Source organism: Rhinoraja longicauda, chromosome 25 (assembly GCF_053455715.1).
Source record: "Rhinoraja longicauda isolate Sanriku21f chromosome 25, sRhiLon1.1, whole genome shotgun sequence".
In the NCBI taxonomy this organism is placed as follows: domain Eukaryota; kingdom Metazoa; phylum Chordata; class Chondrichthyes; order Rajiformes; family Arhynchobatidae; genus Rhinoraja; species Rhinoraja longicauda.
In genome coordinates, this window is record NC_135977.1 from 15150725 (window position 1) to 15170803 (window position 20079).

Genomic DNA, 20079 nt, shown 5'->3' on the forward strand with positions numbered 1-20079 from the left:
TCTCCAAATATGTAGCCAAGTACTGTTTACACACGATGAGGGGTTCTCCTTCCACCAACACTTCAGGCAGTTAGTTCCAGACCCAATGTTGGAGTGGAATCATTTTCTTCATCTCCACTCGAACCCTTCCATCAATTATTTTAGACCTATGTGTGCTGACTACAAATATGTGAAGCTCAAGCTGAGGTCCAACAAGTGTTCTTTACCTATAACCTTCCTGCTCTTGTATTTTATGCTCAGCAGGAAAAGAATTTCATAAGATTTGAAATGGCTTTTTGGCATCTCCTGTTATTTTGGGTAGACGTATCCTCCAATTTATTCATCTACGTCTCTCTGAATCCTCCCTTTTTATGTAGATGCCCTAAACATTTCACCATTTCTATTTGCCACTTTTCTGTCCCACTGACCATGCTATCTACATCTTCCTGTGGTCCAAAGGTCTACCTCTCACTGGTAACCATATAGTCAAATATTTAAACCATCTGCAATCTTTATTCAGTCATCGAGCCCACTATAATTAAATCATTAAGCATTACAAATAGCAAGGGTCAGAATACTGAACCCTGCGGAGCCCCACTGGATTCAGCCTTGCAGCTGCAAAAATACATGCAAATCATGGCCATTTACCCTTGAGTTCTACCTTCTCCTTGGTTACCCTCTTGTTTTTAATGTAAGTATAAAGAAACTTGGGCTTTTCTTTAATTCAACTCACCAATTACTTTCATGCCCCTGTGTCCCTTCTAATTACCCGCTTGAGTTCTTTCCTGCTTATTTCATATTCCTCAAAAGCCCAGTCTGATTTTACCTAAGGCTTACATATGCTTCCTTTTTCTTTTTCATCAAATTTACAACCTCTTTGGTCATCCGAAGTTCCCTTACCTTGCCATCCTTATCTTTCCTCCTTACGGGAACATGTCATCTCTGGTCAGCTGTCCTTTAAATGACTTCCAAATGTCAAATGCCAATAACAACCGCTCCCAGTTTATTTGCCGTAGCTCTTGCCTAATAATGCTGTAGTATGCCATGCCCCAATTTAGTGCCTTTCCCCAAGGTCCAAGCTTATCCTTGCTCCTAACTAGTTTAAAAGTTATGGAGTTGTGATTACTGTTCCCAAAATACTCTTCCACTGAAACACCAGTCAACTATCCTGGCTTGTTTCCAAGTACAAGGTCGAGTATGCCCCTCCAAGTTGGACTATCCACATACTATTCAGGAAAACCTCTTGGATCCACCTAACAAATTCTGCCCCATCTGAGCCTTTTGCACTGAATAAGTTCCAGTCCATATTGGGGAAGTTAAATTTGCCCTCTAAATTTGCATCTTTCTGTAATCTGTCTACATATCTGTTCCTCTATCTACTGGCGATTGGGACACCTGCAGTATAATCTGATCAGAGTATTTGCACCGTTCTTATTTTTGAGATTTACCTATATTGCTTCAGTGGACAAACCCTTCAGTATGTCCCCTCTGAGTGCCGCCATGACATTCTCTCTGATTAGTAAAGTCAAATCTTCACCCTCTAACTCCTTCCCTATCACATCTGCAACATCAAAACCCTAGAATGTTGAGCTGCCTTCAGTAACAAAGGCTCTGTAATGGCCACAAGACCAGAGTGGCTAGCAGTGATTCATGCTCTAAGTTCCTCTGCTCTATCCACGATACTACTTGTGATGAAATAAGCACACTTCAGACCATCAGTTTCACCATATTCCTGGCCTTCCTTTGAGACTTACTGACTTTAACCTCTGGCTTTCCATCAGCCCTTCCATTTGCTTACTTTCCAACCACCTGCCACTTTAGTTTAAACCTTCCGGAGTAGGACTTGCAAACCTCCCTACAGGATTTTGGTCCCCTCCAGTTCAGGTGCAACCCGTCCTTCTTGTACAGGTCACTTTGGCCTCAGAAGAGATTCCAATGCTCCAAAAATCAGAATTCTAAATGCTCTGTTACCACAGCGTTAACACCAGATTCTAGCACTTTTCCCCACTGCACAGAGAATTTAAACTATATTTTTATTGATGCAGAGTTGAAGCTATGGAATGTATTGGCAAATGAACCGGCCATCATGCAAACATTTAAACAGATTGGCTGCCAGGTTGGCAGGAGTGAAGGGCACACGTGCACAGGTCAAGCACATGGATTTCAACTGCAGTTCATGTGAAAGGTACACAATGATTCATTGGTCTCTTTGTTGTAATGTCTGCCTAATCACCAGCGTGACTATTCACACTGCACATGTTAACTTGTTTCTTTCAGCCAGATAAGCATCAACTGCTGAGATGCAAATCAAACAGTAAAAGTAGACCAGATCGGTCTACATGTGCAAGTAAATTACCTCTCCAACAAGACTCAGCTACCAGACACATCGTCCTTGCTCTGCCCCTTTCAGCACTGAAGGAATCATTTACTTTGTGACTCCCTGGTCTGCTCTTCTGTCCCCAACCCCATCTTACAGTACTTTTCCGTGCAACAGCAGGAGACGCAACACCTGCCCTTTCAGTGCTTCGCTTCTCACCATCCAGGGACCCAAACAGTCTGCAGCAATTCATTTGCACATCTTCTACTGCATTCAGTGCTAACAAGGCGGTCTCCTCTACACTGGAGAAACCAAACGCAGAATGGGCAATCACTTGGCGGCGCACATGGCCTCAGTCTGCATGAGTGACACTGATCTTCCTGTTTAATTCTCCATCTCATTACCAACCTGACCTCTGTCTGCGACTTCCTGTACTGGTACAATGGCATCCAATGGCAGCTTGAGAAACAGGACCTCATCTTCATTCTGGGCATTTTGTAGCCCTCCAGAATCAACACAAATTCATAAACTAAGAATAACCACTTTTCTTTTGGAATCAGAACTGGCCATTTCTGTTGTATCATCCACCAGCACATTTTTCCATCTTCATTATCTCACCCTGACCTGCTACTTGCAAAACATTGCTTTGGCACTCTGTAACTGTCCAGAAATTCCCTACGTTCACCCTCGCTGCAATTTAATATTCTACTTTAGCTCCCTGTCATTATCGGTTGTGATGAATGAAATCCGATCTTAAACGATAACCGTTTCTCTTTCCACAGATGCTGTCTGACCTGCTGAGCATGTGTTTTTGTTCCAAGTTTTCAAATCTGAAACACAAACAGAAAAGCAGGAAGAGTTGACCCAGTCAAGCAGCATCTGTGGAAAGAGATACCAGTTAATGGTTCAGGTCAAATATCCCTCATCAGAACTGAGAAAGTGTCTTCCATATGAAATGTTGAACAGATTCTCTTTCCCCAGATGCTGCTTAACTAACTGAATTCTTCAGACATTACTGTTTGTGTTTTAGCTTCCAGCATCTGCAATGTCTGATTTTCACTGAACCTTTGTTTTCCCTGCCTTCTCAGCTTGCTTGCTTGCTAAAGGTGAAATAAATGTTTTGCCAGCAAAAGCTATCTCTGATTCCACCTCTTACACTGACCATCACCACACCTGGGCCAGTTCTGAATCTGGGGAGTCTGCAAACTAAATCAGAAACAACAAGTTAATAGGGCAAATCTTGCAAAACTGCTGGCCATCTAACCCTGTGCCTAGTTATTGTTCCAATGTGGCCAACAACATGGTCCCCACCAGGGATCCTGGATCCCAGCACTGATACGGCCCAATGCTAAGTTCAGTCAGTCTCATTACAAGGTCCACCTCCGGGTCAGTACAGGCAGACATCACTGAGGCTCTGTCCCTGGGTCAGAATCTCTCAGTACAGTCAGCCACCAATGTTTCCACCCCCAGGCAGACATCACTGAGGCCCTCGACTTGAGTCCTCAACTCCCTGAGTCAGAGACCCTTGGCACAGGCCACCAATGTTGCAATGTACATAAACATCTTGTAAAAAATGAAAAATGTTAAACTTCTTTAAACTGAATTATCTAAACAGCATGACTACATACTAAAAATCATGTAAAATCATTGAAACTAACTCAAACAAATAATAAAACCATATTACATTACTTTTATCCCAGGAACCGATGTCACTAGTCATTGACTAGGGTGGCCATTTTGTGCCAGGTTGAGTCTGGAGCAGGCTCATGGGCAGATTTCCCAGCTCAAGAGCTGAGTACCTGCACAAGATGAAGCTGTCCTGGTGGACTCCATAAGAATTCACCGGAACAGCAGGGAAAGAAGCCAGGAGGTAATGGTGACTTTAGCTCTGGAAACCAAAGTCTGTGTGGGGACACGCAACACATCAGCACTGATTTCAGCAGGAAGTGTGGGATGATCTGCACCCTGGTTCAGAAAAGAACATCAGTGGAATAGCAATAGACCTGCACCAGAAACTAGACCACCTAAAATGTGAAACACATATCTGAACCATGCCTCTATCATTCCTATAGCAAGCTAACCAGCAAGTATTAAATACATTGATGACAGATATACATTTTCTTCTATGGCTGCAAATACCCACATTTGGAGGAGAAAAGAATTGGAGGAAGGGCTGATTTATTATTCAGAAGCAGGTGCTTTACAAAAACGTGCAATTAACAGCCGGGAAAAGAAACCTGCAGAAACAAAGTAATACACCAGAAATCCCACCGCACCCTGATCAATTCATGCACTGAGGCAGGACGACAGACACTCACACTTTCCTTACCTGCCCTCCTGCTCCCGCTCCCATTTGTGCTTGTGCTTGAACCTGGGCCTGGGCTTGTGCCTGAGCCTGAGCTTGAGCTTGTGCCTGAGCCTGGGCCTGAGCCTGAGCTTGAGCTTGGGCTTGAGCCTGGGCCTGAGCTTGGGCTTGGGCCTGGGCCTGAGCTTGGGCCTGGGCTTGAGCCTGAGCCTGAGCTTGGGCCTGAGCTTGAGCTTGAGCTTGTGCCTGAGCTTGGGCCTGAGCTTGTGCCTGAGCTTGAGCCTGGGCCTGAGCTTGGGCTTGGGCCTGGACTGTCTGCCCCTGAGAAAACTGCGCACGGACCTGAAACAAAAACATAAAAGATGTGCCAATTAATTGAATTTGTACTGAAGTTTTGCTCACTTCCACTGATGTACTTCTGTTCTTTAAACCATTTTCAGAATTAAACTGTCAATCAGTGCAGTATCAATGTACAGGAGGAAGTAACATCAAGAGGGATCATTTAACCAGCATAGGCTTGCCAGGTGCTTCAGTTTCCTTCCATGTCCAAAAATGTGATGGTGGGTTAACTTCCCGCTACAAATTGTCTTCAATGCAGGGTAATAACCAAAGAATCAAAGAGGAGTTGACATACACATGAGCGATTGAGTTACTAGACTACAAAGAAGTGATAGGTGGGGAACGGGACAGAAGGGATTGCTCTATTGGGGGAGTGTTTAGACCTGACCGGCTAAAAGCCCTCGTTGTGTGGTAATAAATTCATTATACAAGATTTAAGGTAAAAACTAGATACAAGATGAAACTTAGCCTTTTCACTTGACAAAATGTAATCTGCAATCCACTTTTATTCAGATCCCATAAAACCTTCCAAAAGGGTACCAAATACAGTATCAGGTCCGTCAGGAGAATGGAATTTCTCCTACAGGCCAGGACACAGGAACAATCAACCAGATAGCTCTTATGCAAAATATAAAGTGCTGGAGTAACTCAGGAGGTCACACAGCATCTCATGATGACATGGATAGGTGACGTTTTGGGTTGGGCCCTTCTTCAGATTCCAGCATCTCCAGTTCCTTGTGTAAACCCCTTAAGCGTTGCTTAATTCCAAGATCATTGACAACGTTGCACTGTTAATTCTGCTGCTGTAAATATCCCAGCTAAAGCCAACTGATCAAGGAACAGAAATTAAATTAAGATTGAAATATGCATGTTCTGCAATAACTGAGGTGAGATCATATTGCATGTTGGATACCATATTTGCATAATTATGGCACAAGCCATTGAAACACAGAGGCTCGATTAAGCCAATTCAATGGGCAGGGTTATTCACAGTTGCAGGATCCTCTGGCAATAGCAAGACCTCAGCAGCCATGATCGGTTATGTTGGCTCCAAATGTAAGAGTCTCGATCACACTATTTAGATTAAAATAAAATTATCAGCTGCTTCCTGATTCACTCATTATGTATGCCTTAAGTAGTTTTTATACTGTTAATGCAGCATATTTGGGTAGGGCTCTGGCTTTGAGTAGAGAACCCAAGGTTGTTCACCTTGCAGCAGAGAAGGGCAAAGGCCATAGCAACAGAGCAGATCTAAATTACTGGGGTTAACAGGCTTTGGTAAATGGATTAAACTGTTTACAGTGGTAGGGGAAATGAATCTGCAATTTCTTGAAGAACAAGATAAATATTTTAGAGACCTGCTGTGATCTGACATGAATCTTTTGAAAGGATGGTGGAATCAGATTCAGATAAAAGTTTCAAAAAAGTAGATTAAAAAAAACAATTAACAAGGAAAGATTGGCAAGCATAAGAGAGCTATTTGGAGGGAGCTTTCAAGGGCAGGAACAGATACAGTAGACTAATGACCTCCTGCCTGTAATATCCCAGGATTTTTCACTCCAAAGGTAAAGTTGAGAAGACTAGCACACACGAAAGCTCCACCTGAACTGTACATCAGAACAGCTGATCTTCTGACACTAAATGAAAATCTTTCTGCATCACCACTGAGGCAAGAGATGCCAGTTATTCCACTCCAGAGCTACCCCGTAGCTCAGTACCTGATGCCAACGTCACAGTCCACAGCACGATGATACCCAGTTAATAACACGAGGATGACTACCTGTTGTGGGGCCTGAAGCTTGATCGGTGGTGGCTGCTGCTGCGTCAAGGATGAAGACATGGAAACCTGGCCCGACTGGCCAGGTACCTGTGCAACCATGGTCTGTGGTTGGGATTGTGGTGCCATTTGTGACTGGGGTTGAGACTGAGACTGCAACTGCTGAAGCTGCTGGAGTTGGATCTGTTGATGCTGCTGGAGCTGTTGGTGCATTAATCTCTGTATGGACAAAGAGGATTTTACACTGTTACATGAGCTCAAGAAATTCCTCACACCAACCCTACTTCATTATTGCCAGTGCAATATCCACCAGTTCAGTTCCAAATGCCATGGTGAACATGATTATACCCACCAGCGCCAGATCCAATGCCATATAATGATAGTCCTGTTCCTATCACTACCATGCCTTGCCCACTATAGTGACAGCCAAACCATCACTGGTAGAGATGCCAGCTGTGAATCAACTGTAGCACTCCCATCAGCCCCTTACTATACCCCGTGTTTACTCATAAATATGCAGCCAAATGCTGCCCTAACTCTATGAAATAGTTTACAGATAACACCATCATAGTGGGTCAGATTTTGAACAATGACAAGACGGAGTACTGCAAGGAGATACAGAGCCCAGTAACATGGTGTCAAGACAACAACCTCTCCCTCAATGTCAGCAAGACAAAGTAGCTAGTTATTGACTTCTGGAAACAAAGTATTGTACAAGCTCAGCATCAATGGTGCCTAAGTGGTGATGGTCGAGAGTTAAGTTCCTGGGTGTAAATATCACCAACAATTTGCCATGGACCAAACACATTTTTTCTCTTGTTTATTATATTGTTGACAGTGTACTATGTTTACATTCTGTTGTACCGCTGCAAGTAAGAATTTCATTGCCCTTTCTGGGACATACGACAATCAAACACTCTTGACACTGAAGCTACAGCCATAAGACCATAAGACAAAGGAGCAGAATTAGGCATTTGGCCCATCGTGTCTGTTCTCATCTATTTTTCCCTCTCAACTGCATTCTCCTACCTCCTGCCTGTAACCTTTGACACCCTTACTATTTAGGAACCTCTCAAACTCTGTCTTAAAATACCCAAGGAGTTGGCCTCCACCTGCGTCTGTGGCAATGAATTCCACAGGTTCACCGCTCTATGGCTAAAGAATTTTCTCCTTTGCCCCATTTTAAAGATACATCCTTTTATTCTGAGGCTGCACCCTCTGGTCCTGGACACTCCCACTACTGGAAATATCCTCTCCATATCCACTCTATCCCCGGCCTTTTATTAGTCGGTTGGTTTCGATGAGATCACCCCTTATCCTACTAAACTCCAGCGAGTACAGGCCAAGAAACCGTGTCTCTATTTCCTCAGAAGACCAGAGAGGTTCAGCTTGTCTCCAACCACTCTTACCAACTTCTATAGATGCAACATAGAAAGCATCCTATCGGGATGCATCATTACATTGTTTAGCAACAGCTCTGCCCAAGACCACAAGAAATTGCAAAGTGTTGTGAATGAAGCCCAGTTCATTACATAAACCAGTCTCTCTCCCATGGGCTCCATCTACATTTTGCATGGCCCAGGGAAAGCAGCCAACATAATCAAGAACCATTTCCACCCGTCATTCCCATCAGGTGAAGATACAAAAGCTTGAAACCACCAGATTCAGTAACAGCTCCTTCTCCACTGTTATCAGACCACTGAAGGGTCCTCTCAAAACGTAATCTCCCAAATTGACTTTTTAACATTTGCACTTTCTCTACAGCAGTAACTGTAATGCTTTAAAACTCTATCCAGCACTCTGGTATGGGCAGTAGATCTGGAGGGGACCCAAGGACAATTCCTTTTAGCCACATGATGTTTAAAATCTGGAACAGACAGTTGCACATGCAATATTTCATGATTCTGATGAGCATTTGGCGGCATCATGGCATGGAAGGCCATGTGCTGTAAACTGGGCTATGGGCAGGGAAGTACCTGTTGTTGCTGCTGCTGCAGCTGCAGTTTCATTATCTGCTGCTGTGCCTGGAACTGTTGTTGCTGCTGCTGTTGTTGCTGTTGTTGCTGCTGCTGCTGTTGTTGCTGCTGCACAGCCTGTTGCGCCTGGAACTGTTGCTGCTGCTGCTGCTGAGCAATCTGCTGCATCTGTAACTGGGCTGGGGGATTGGATTGTAAAAAAGAACATCACTAACTTTGTTCCTCTTGTTCAAAGTGCAAGACTGACTCAGGATCTGGCCCGTTGCTTCAACGAGGCAAACTGTGCCTCACGTTACTCACAGGAAGGAACAGTTTGTACAGATCAATCAAAAGTCAGGAATCCCATAAGGCACAAATTTCAGTTGAGTTCTTAATAGCTTCAAAAGAGAACAGTGCCACGCACACTGCACTCAACATGATCACAGGTTTCCTTCCACCCATGTACAATTTCATTTTTATTTCAAGTGACAGCAAGCCATTCTGCTAGAAACCACTGAGAAGCAATGTGGTTCACCAAAAAATTTATAAAAATTAATACCCCAATCTTAAGACCTCATCTGCACCATACAAAATCCTAGAACTGCAGTGATACAAAGTCACTGTGGAGTGTGGAATTGTGAGTTCACAATACATTACCCTTTAGATAGACACAAAAATGCTGGAGTAACTCAGCGGGTCAGACAGCATCTCTGGAGAAAATGAAGAGGTGATGTTTCAGGTCAAGACCCTTCTTCAGACTGAGTCAGGGGATAGGGAAACTAGAGGTATGAAAAGGTACAAATAACAAAACAAAAATCTCCAGAGATGCTGCCTGATCCTTTGTGTTACTCCAGCATTTTGTGTCTATCTTCGGAGTAAGCCAGCATCTGGAGTTCCTTCCTACACACATTACCCCTCAAACACAGTACTGATCCAACCATTAAACCCCATTGGTAAATGAATACATACTGCAAGGAAGCACATGAATTACATCATGACAATATTTTTTTTCCTTTAGTCTCAACAAAGAAGGATTATGAATAAAGCATTAACCTGTAGATCCAGGCTGTAACCATTTCTTCATTATATATTTTCTCTTGCCTCAGCATCCCAACAATGTGACTCCCGCTGCTGCTTTTCCCTCATCTCTAACCTCAGTTCCTCATAATCTCTTTGAACATCCTTTCACACCAGTCTCTTATTATTATTTCCAGTTTCTAACCCATGTGCTCTTATTGCTCCAATTTCTGAAACCAACTTATGAATTGCACCTCCTTCAATCACCAACGCCAGACAATTTTCATTTCCAGCAGGACCTTCTCCGTGTACTCATTCCTTCTCCACCTTCACAATCCATTCCCAGTGCAAAACAGCCTGACAAAAAAATGAGCTCTCCAATCATTGAGTTTCTTCAATGTTCAATCTGCGGTCCTTTATTTTAATCACATTCCTACACAATCGTCTGCTTCCAAAAAAACTCTGAATAAGTAAAATACAAAGTGCTAGCGGTAGCATCCGAGGAGGGAATCCCCCTCACTAATCCCCACCCTCTCCCCCAACCATCCCTGGAAACAGCTCCCCCTCCTTCAATACCCATGCCACTAATGCTTCCAATCTCTTTAATCCACCTCCTTCAATCACCCCAAAGCGTCAAGCTACACAATGCCTCTGTACTCCACAATTTGAGATAGAAAAAAAATCACATGTGGTTAAAGTGCACATTGGCAGATTTCATTAAAGGCCATTTTTATACATTTTGGTTTCACCACGTAGAAATTACAGCTGTATTTATACATAGTCCCCCCATTTCAGGACACCATAATGTTTGGGACACATGGCTTCAGAGCCATTTGTAATTGCTTAGGTGTGTTTAAATGCCTCCTTAATGCAGGTATAATGCACTTTTCCGACAAAGTTACAGAAAGTTAACCGAAGTCTTATCTTAATTCTTCCTGATTTCCCCTCAAAATTTAGCACCTTACCTCTTAACAGCTTAACAGGCGGACAGTTCAAGCTCAGGGAGTCTATTCCAGAACAAAGCTCATCTAATACAGCGGTTGCAGACAACGCTCTCCAATCAATGACTCATTCGTGTGAAGATGATCTTACACTGAACATCCAGAAGACCAAGGCACTCTACCAACATGCCCCCATTGTACAGCACTGCTATGTAAAGGTCCATAACAAGACCTTGGGAAAAACGTGGACTACTTCCCAAAGCTTGGGAGCCATCTCTCAGCAATGGATGATGAAATTCATGAGCACCACAAATGTCAGGACAGCCTTTGAGCATCTGAGAGTCAGGCAGCTATCAGGCAGAAGTGATGCTTCAGAGACAGACAGCCTATCACAAGCACCTTAAAGCTCTGAAGAACTATCACCAATGATGTTGCTGCAAAACTGTTCAATACGTTGGGAGGATAAGGGAATCAACATCAACATCCTCTCCCAGACATCAATTCCAGCTGACCCTGACACACCAAAAACCAAACTTGCAAAACAGGAACTCTTATTCCAAGCTTAGATGAGAGAAATGATTTCACAGAGGGCTGGAAAAACACCTAATATTTTCAGTCTCTTCATTAAATGTATAATTCACATCAACTCGTGAGAACCCGAGGCCTTCGACAACTCCAATGAAAGAGTGCCCAGGAAGGCACTGAGTACCTTTCAAACAACCTGCCAATCAGACCGCCAACCACCTCGTCCCTCTTGTAGCAGTCTGCAGGAAACCCTGAGGAACTGCCCAAAGGGACGGAAAAAGAGTACAACCCAGACAAGGAAATCATGTCAACCATTGCAAACAATAGTTAGGGCCTTAGCCGGAATACCATGTTTCAAATTAGGCGCCACACTTTAGCAAAGATCGCAAGGCCATGGGGAGGGTTTGGCAGAAGATTTGCTCCACGAATGAGTGAATCATTTATGGAAGAGACTGAAGCTATAACGTATTCCCGTTGAAAAGCATAAAGACTTGGTAGAAGTGTTTAAATGCACGAAGCATTTTGCTGGCATAAATAACAAAAAACATAATGTGTAGGAAGGAACTGCAGATGCTGGTTTAAACCGAAGATAGACAAGATGCTGGAATAACTCAGTGGGACAGGCAGCATCTCTGGAGAGAATGAATGGGTGACATTTCTGATCGAGACCGTTCTTTAGAAAAACATGACACTGGCAGAATGAATGATTGATAAAAGATTAAAAAGAACCAGAAGAAGGCTACACTACAAAAGATTGCAGATGCTGGAATCTTAAGCAAAGTAAAAACTGTTGAGGAACTCAGTGGGACAGACTGCATCTGTTGAGGGAAATGGACAGGTGACATTTTGGGTGCGAATTCTTCTGGAAAAACAAGTGACTGCAGATGGTGGAAAATTACGCATTTTTATGATCTGGATTACAATGCCTGAAATAATGCTGGAAGCAGACTTTGATATGTGAATTGTATAAATACTTGGAGACAAAGCTACAGGGCCATGAAGAAAGAATAGACAGTTCATTCAAAAATTCAGCATAAGTACAGTGGGCTGAATGATCAACTTTTCTGTAGGATTCCAAAATAACGGGGAAGATAATTGAAGATTCTTTTCACACATTTTTATTCAGTATTCTCTACACACTGTACAAATACAATGCAAAAACTCATATTTCCTCATAATAGCCCTGAAAGCTTCCTGAACAATCTGAAAAGAGAAATACAAAAGCCTGGAAGGTTCAAATAGACGAGCAGAATGTTTGATAATCTGCTGCAAGACGCCTACTTTGGGCCGACTGGTAAAGTTTAGAAGGCTTCCAAATGGGCCAAAAACTTTCAACTAATATTGGACGTGGGGTGATATGGTGAACAGTAAAATCTACTGTTTGGGACGTTATAATGTCACTGGAATAAGAAGCGCAGTCTACCTACAACTCCATGGTGACACATTCACATGTGCTCTGTAGCCGACTCCTCCAGAACTAGTCAGGCACAGCTGTCCTCCCACAATGTGCCAGAGGTGCACAATGAAGGAACACAATTTCACTCAAGTCCCTCCCACCTTTGAGCATTGGGCATACTGTAATCAATATCAACTCTGTCCAGTAACTGTGTGTTCTAACAAAGACAAAACAAACACAATACATTGTATTTGTGATGATTAATTGAAGAAGGGCCGTGGTACAGAGTAATCTGATTGGCAACAAAATGAACCTGACATTTCCAGACGAAGGTCTGTAATTTAGTCAGTAACTGCTCTTACTGAATTTTTAAACATTTTTTGCCGATGCTCTAAACATATTCAAAACAGTCATTTCAGGTTCATGTGAGCACATTGTATAATGCATAATACATACCCATGTGCTGACAAAAAACAATTTACCACATGTTTAACTTGATTCCATCCCCAATAGCATGTTACTGATTAACTTAAGCTCAGGTCCAGCAAATAGGCAGTTCAACTAAGGAGCTAAAATGTGAAAATGGTAATTTATCCACCGTAATTTATCAACCTTGTTGTAGGACTAAAATAAATGATTTGGTTACTTCCTTCTCACAATCCTTCCCTTCAAGCCAGTGTTCTTATCCAACCCGACACCATTCAAATCAATGGGATACATTCTCTGGGAACTAAGCTACTGACTGATTGGGATATCAGGTAATGGGGTAGGTGTTGAGGGGGAGGTGCAGTCTAGTGAGGAAACTACCATGCATAACGAATTTAAAGTGTTTGCATAAAACGGCGCTACCTACTTCAGGAGTTTGCAACTTCCAAATCCTACTCACACTGCTGCTGGGTGCTTGGCGGGAAGCCAGGCATATGAGGCACCATTCCAGACGTCCCCGGCTGAGGCTGTCCAGGATGTGATATTGATTGATTCACCTGTCCCAGACCTGCCATTCCAGGCAAAGGAGCTCCGGGGGGACGAGTGGCCATCATCCCACTCGAGCTCCCCGTGGGACCACCTTGCAAGTTCTGCAAAGCGTTCATTGGATCTAGGAGGGAGGAAAACAAAACAAAAGTAAAACTTCTGTTGAACTATGAACAAAAGTGCCTAAATAAAAACCAGAAATAATCTCACAGCGCTGATGAAAAACTTTGGCCCAATGTACCCTTGTCAGTGCTTTGAAAGAGATGATTTTTTGTACACTACCCTGCAAGTGTTTGTCCCTTTAAGCAACTCCTTTTTGTAGGCCACAATTAAATCTGCTCCCCTCACCAAGTTAACCGTGCAAAAACAATTCTCATCTCTGGTACTTTTGTCAATGACCTTAACCTTCAGTTGTGTGATTACTCATCCATAAGTGGAAAAAAACACAGAATTACTATCTTTGAGGATGTGAATAGTCAAATAGATATGGAGATACTGGTGGATGTGCGTGTTTAGATTCAAGGAACGGCTTCAATAACGTCCCACCTAGGAGGCTGATTGACAATGTTGGAGCATGTTGAAATGTGCATAATAGTCATGATACAATGTGGAAACAGGCCTTTCGGCCCAACTTGCCCACACCGGGCAACATGTCCCACCGGCTACACTAGTCTCAACCTGCGCCTGGTCCATGTCGCTCCAAACTATGTACTGAGATGGATTGAGAATTGGTTATTAGACAGACAGCAAAAAGTGAGAATACACAAATACATATCATATTGAGTAAAACAAGCTGAAGAAGGGTCTCATCTCAAAACGTCATCTGTCCATTCCCTGCACAGATGCTGCCTGACATCTGAGTTCCTCTGGCAATTTGTTTTTTGCTCAGATTCCATCATCTCCAGCTTTTTATGTCTCCATCTCATGTTGGGAGGCAATTGACCAATATTGTTTTTTTAGTTAGATACATTAATGACCTGGATATGAATCTCAGAGGTATGATTAGCTTGCTGAAATCACAAAATTCAGTGATGTTGTTGATAGTGACAGACATAATCTTCGGCTACAGGACATTACTAACTTGATTAGATGGGCAGAGAAATAACAGATGGAATTTAATCCTGAAAAATATATGGTGATTTATTTTGGGAGACCTAGTAAGGCTAGAATATACACAATGAATAGTCAGAGCTTCAGAAATAGTGAGGAACAGAAGACCTCGGTAAACATGCCCATTGATCCCTGAAGGTATCAGCATGGATAGAAAAAGATAATTTAAGGCGTCATCATCATTAGCCAGGGCAGAAATGTGACAGCAAAGAAGTAATGGTAAAATTATATCAAACATTATTTAAGCAGCAGCTTCAGTGCTGTGTACGGTTTTGTTGCCAGATAAAAAGGATGTGATTGGAATGGAGATGGTATTCACCCGAATGTTGCCTTCAGCTGTGATGTTTTCTTTGGCTTGGTTTATTTTCTTTGCAGCGGAGAAAACCAAGAGTGAAATTGAGGTCTATAAAATTATGAGTCACAGATAGGGCAGATAACAAGCTTTTCCCTTTAGCAGAGGTTTAAGACAAGGGGTAAAAGATTTATCTAAAGCCATTTGCCTGCCAGACTCAGAACTCTCTACTCCTTTCCTGTCTAGGTACCTGTCGAAAGGCCTTTTAAATGCTGTCATTCTACCTGCCTTTGTCATCTCCACTGTTCCTCCGTTGAAAATCTTGACGCTCTTTCAAATTTCCCCCTTCTCACCTGAAACCCATGCCCTCTAAGTCTTAAATAGACCCCCCCCCCACACCTACGAGTAAACTCAGCCTGGAATGTAGGACCTTGAAGGGCGATCTTCAAGATTTTTATAAAATTATGAAGGGCGTAGATTGGGAGATATATACTGGCATTTATTACAAGAGATTTTGAGTATGTCTTTTTGCTGTCTCAAATGACCCCAGTAATTCCATATCAGGGACTGTGTACACCTTGGTATCCTTACCAGAGATAGGATGTGCTTGCTACAGAGGAAGTGTAAAGAAGATTCACTGGACTGGTTCCAATGATGGAAGATCTGCACTATGAGAACACACTGAGCAGACATGGGCTGTATTCTTTAGAGTTTAGGTGGATGAGAGGAAATCTTATTGAAACTCGCAAAATTCTTAAACGGCTTGACAGGCCAGATTCGGGGAAGATGTTTCATAATTCATAGGAGCAGAATTAGGTAATTTGGTCCATCGAGTCTACTCTGTGTTTCAATCAGGGCTGATCTATCTTTCCCACTCAACCCCATTCTCTTGCCTTCTCCCCGTAACCATTGATAATCTAAACTAATCAACAACCTGTCAATTTCCGCTAAATACTCAGACGGCCTCGACAGCCGCCTGTGACAATGAATTCCACAGACTCACCACCCGCTGATTAAAGAAATTCCTCATCTCCATTCTCAAGGTATGTCTGCGGTGGCAGGCAGTAGATAGGACTGTTCAGTGAACCTTTGTAACTTTGTCAACGCCAAAATGCAGCGACACTTGTGTACTGCCTAGGTGAGGTCTGCTATATGTTTTTATCAGGCTGTATGCAAAACAACGCATTTCACTGTACCAAGGTACAGTATCATTGCTCATTGATTGATCATTGATTATCATTTATTCTGAGGCTGTGCCCTCTGGTCCTTGTGACCTGGTGTCGAGTCAACAACCTTTTTCTCAATGTCAGCAAGACTTCAGGAAGCGAAGTGGTACACATACCCTGGGTTGCATTGACTGTGCCGAAGAAGAAATGGTTGAAAGCTTCAAATTCCTAAGAGTAAATATCACCAACAACTTCTCCTGGACCACACATATTGAAGCAATGGCCAAGAAAGCACACCAACGCCTCTACTTCCTTGAAAGGCTTAGGAAGTCCGGCATGTCCCCAACAACTCTCACCAACTTCCACAGACACGCATTTTATCGGGATGCATCACGGCATGGTTTGGGAACGGCTCTATCCAAGACCGTTAGAAGTTGCAAAGAATTGTGGACACAGTGCAGACCATCACACAAACCAACCTCCCTTCAATTGGCTTAATTTACACATCACGCTGTGTCAGCAAGGCCACCAGCATAATCAAGGATGAGTTGCACCATGGCCACTCCCTCTCCCATCAGGCAAAAGGTATTGAAGTAAGAAAATGCACACCTCCAGATTCAGGGACATTTCCAGCTGTTATCAGGCAACTGAACCATCCTATCAACAACTAGAGAGCAGTCCTGAGCTACTATCTACCTCATTGGAGACCCTTGGACTATCTTTAATCAGACTTTACTAGACTTTATTTTGCATTACACGTTATTCACATTATTCCCGTTATCATGTACCTGTACGCTGTGGATGGCTCGGTTATAATCATATACAGGTGCTCCCAGACTAACGATGCTACGACGTACAATATTTCAACTTTACAATGGTGCAAACGCTGGGCAACGGCAGTGACCCTTGGCTCGCTTCTAGCCACGTGATCAGGTGTATTTAAATGCATTTCAACGTACGATATTTTCAGTTTCCGATGGGTTTATCGGAACATAACCCCATTGTAAGTTGAGGAGCACCTGTATTGTCTTTCCACTGACTGGTTCGCACGCAACAAAAGCCTTTCATTGTACCTCGGTACACGTGACAATAAACTAAACTCAAACTCCTGTCATTGCCGCTCCACTATCATCTCTACTAGGGTCCCTTTCCAATCCCGAAGAGACAGACGTTCAAAGGTACCTCCTAACCTCATCTGCTGCATTCGGTGCTCCAGATGTGACCTCCTTTAACATCAGTGAGACCAAGCGTTGACTAGGCAACCTGCCAGCACTCCTGGTTGCTAACTATTTAGACTTCCCTTCTTATTCCCATACCAACCTTTCTATCCAGGCCTCCGTCATTGCCAGAGCAAGCCCATACGCAAAATGGAGGAACAACACCTCATTTCTGCTTGGGTAGCTTACAACCCAAAGGTACTAACATTGAATTGACCAATTGACCCTCCTTTTCCCCCTCTCGTTCCTGAACGCACCTTTCTCTGGTAAACCAACTCAACCCCCCCTCCCCTCCCTCACCTTTATCCCTCCCTCTGGCTTTACATTTCATCCCTCTTCTTTTCTTATATGACACCCCTTTGATTCCTTTTCATCTCTAGACTGTCCACCTATCATTTGTCAAACTCAGACTCGCCCCCATCGCTTTTCCATCTTTTTCCTCCTTCTTACAAAATCAGTCTGAAGAAGGGTCCCAGCCCCAAACATCACATATCCATGTCCTCCTGAGTTTCTGCCTCACGTGCTGAGTTACTCCAGCAGTTTTTGTTTTACTCGCATTCTTTCCATTGCCTCAATAAAGTGAAATTACTCTCCCTTGCCAAGGCCAATGGAAATATGTTCTGTTCTAATTTGCAGATCTGCACCCCCGAATCTTTCAGGTCAACAGTTTGAGCAGCAAGAAACTTTACTTTCCAGGAAAATGCAAAACTTCATGTATCCACACAAATGTTGTAATATTGATGCACCCATTCTTCAAGTTTATTAATTACATTAGTTGAAGTCTTTCTCTGCATGAACCTACCCTTTCAAATGTGATCCAGTTCACAACTTTGAAATGGTACATGAATCAGTGACCTTATCCTGTCCATTTGTGACTTGTTTATCAACAATGTGATTTGACATGATGGAAATATTATAGTTCAGCTGCAGCTCGTCACTGCCCAAATATAAGATAACATGCCATATCCCACCTTACAGCACAAGCGAAAAAACAATATTACTACTGTTTTTTTTCCAGTGCACATGAATCTCTATAGAAAGGAAAACAGTTTGAAACTCATACTCTATGTGTACCCTCAACCTTTCAATCTGTATGAGAAAGGTATAACTGCATTCAGAAATATAGCTTGCTGACCCTGAGCCCATTGGCAACATCCGCATAATGTGTCCTGGGCTCTCTGAACCCAGGTCAGTATTTGAACCTGGGAGATTTCCATGTGAACACGGAATTCTCGTAGGAGCATTCAAATGTTGAGAGCTTTTATAATAGAAATGGAATGCAGTAGTTATGGTACCCTGGTCAAAAAGTTTCATCAAGACATGTTTCAAACTTTGAAGTCCAAACGTAAATAACAAAAGGAAAGCAAATTTTCATTGTCCAAATCACTACTCATGACAAGCACACAGCAAAGTGGAAAGTGCATTTATGTGGCATTTATGCAAATCGTTCTTCAGAGAAGCCAATGTTGTACAAAACTGTACCTACAACTGCAAGCTGTATTTGCATTTAAGCTTTCAGTATCGAAAAAAGAAAAAAAAATCGTTCATCAAAATGTGACAGCAAATCAATAAAGAACCAACTAAAGATGACCAGAATTATTCACAAAATGCTGGAGTAACTCAGCAGGTCAGGCAGCATCTCGGGAGACCAGAAGCTTGATCACAGAGCTAAATGTTATTAAAGAGGAGACAGTATTAGTTAGAGAAGCAGAAGGTGAGGGAAGGAATTCCAAAGACTGAAGCTGCAGCGAAGGTTCAATATCTATCAGGCAAAATAGATGGTCGTAACATTACAAGGAGATGGGAATAATAGCTGAAAAATTAAAACAATGAAGTGCACAAGTCAAACTGAGAGAACCCAAGCTGCCGATGGAGAACAAACTTTTAAAGGACAAGGGAAAATAACAGAGCAGCATCATAACACAGGAGAAGATATAGTGCCAGAGATCAGATGGATACCTAAAATTTATAAGAGAAAAGACTGGCATCCTCCTCTCCAGGAAAACCATCAAATATACCTATTTAAAACCATCATGATCTCGCATGAAAACAGCTTCATCACCTCCCCCTCCCAACCCCACCAAGAACCAATTCTCCATCACCCAGGAAGAAGCACCAGTTCTCCATTCATTCATGAATACCCACTAATTAACATCCAATGGATAACTCCGACCCATTTGAGATCAACCAACATTCACATCTCATATTTTTATTTCCTTATAAAACAGGAAGCCATTGCCCAAATGGAGTCTATGCTGGCTCTCAGAGCAACCTCACTAATCCCATTCCCTGTAACCTATTCATTCAAATGCCCATTAATACCCCACATATTCTCCTCCCACCCACCTTACGGTAGCCAATCAACCCGCAAAATTGTCAGTACACTGGATAACCCCTCAAGGCCAGAGATAGAAGTACAAACTCTATATACATAGCGCCAGAGGTCTGGATCAAATGCTTTCCACTACTAATCCCCTATGACTTTCAGAAATCACCAACTAATGGTGAACACATTCTCACAAGACGAGTTAACAATAATCAGTTGAACATGTTTCCTCACACAAACATTTCAACGAGATCATCTCCATTCTCTAATCCAACAAATCTCCTTTCCTTGGATTTGCCCAAGATCATCCGGGTGTACAGTTTCCCCATCTTCCCTTCCTGTGGGAGAGCAAAGGGTTCCGAAACTACATGTGGAACAGCAATTATTCAGCTGTTAAATTAATGCAAGCTCATCAAAATGAGAGCCATTTAATTAAAAAATAACA

The 20079-nt window shown here is 42.7% G+C and overlaps 1 protein-coding gene across 3 annotated transcripts in view; it reads right to left on the minus strand.

Annotated features, from left to right (window-relative positions):
* The window catches only part of med15 (mediator complex subunit 15), a 74583-nt gene that overhangs the window by 36927 nt on the left and 17577 nt on the right, over positions 1-20079 (minus strand). For all 3 annotated transcript variants that reach the window (XM_078421368.1, XM_078421369.1, XM_078421367.1), the window contains 4 exons: positions 13438-13647; positions 8694-8872; positions 6721-6936; positions 4626-4943 (listed from right to left, as the gene is read on the minus strand). In XM_078421368.1, the coding sequence (XP_078277494.1) occupies positions 4626-4943; positions 6721-6936; positions 8694-8872; positions 13438-13647 (923 nt within the window). The remainder of the gene's footprint in view (positions 1-4625; positions 4944-6720; positions 6937-8693; positions 8873-13437; positions 13648-20079) is intronic.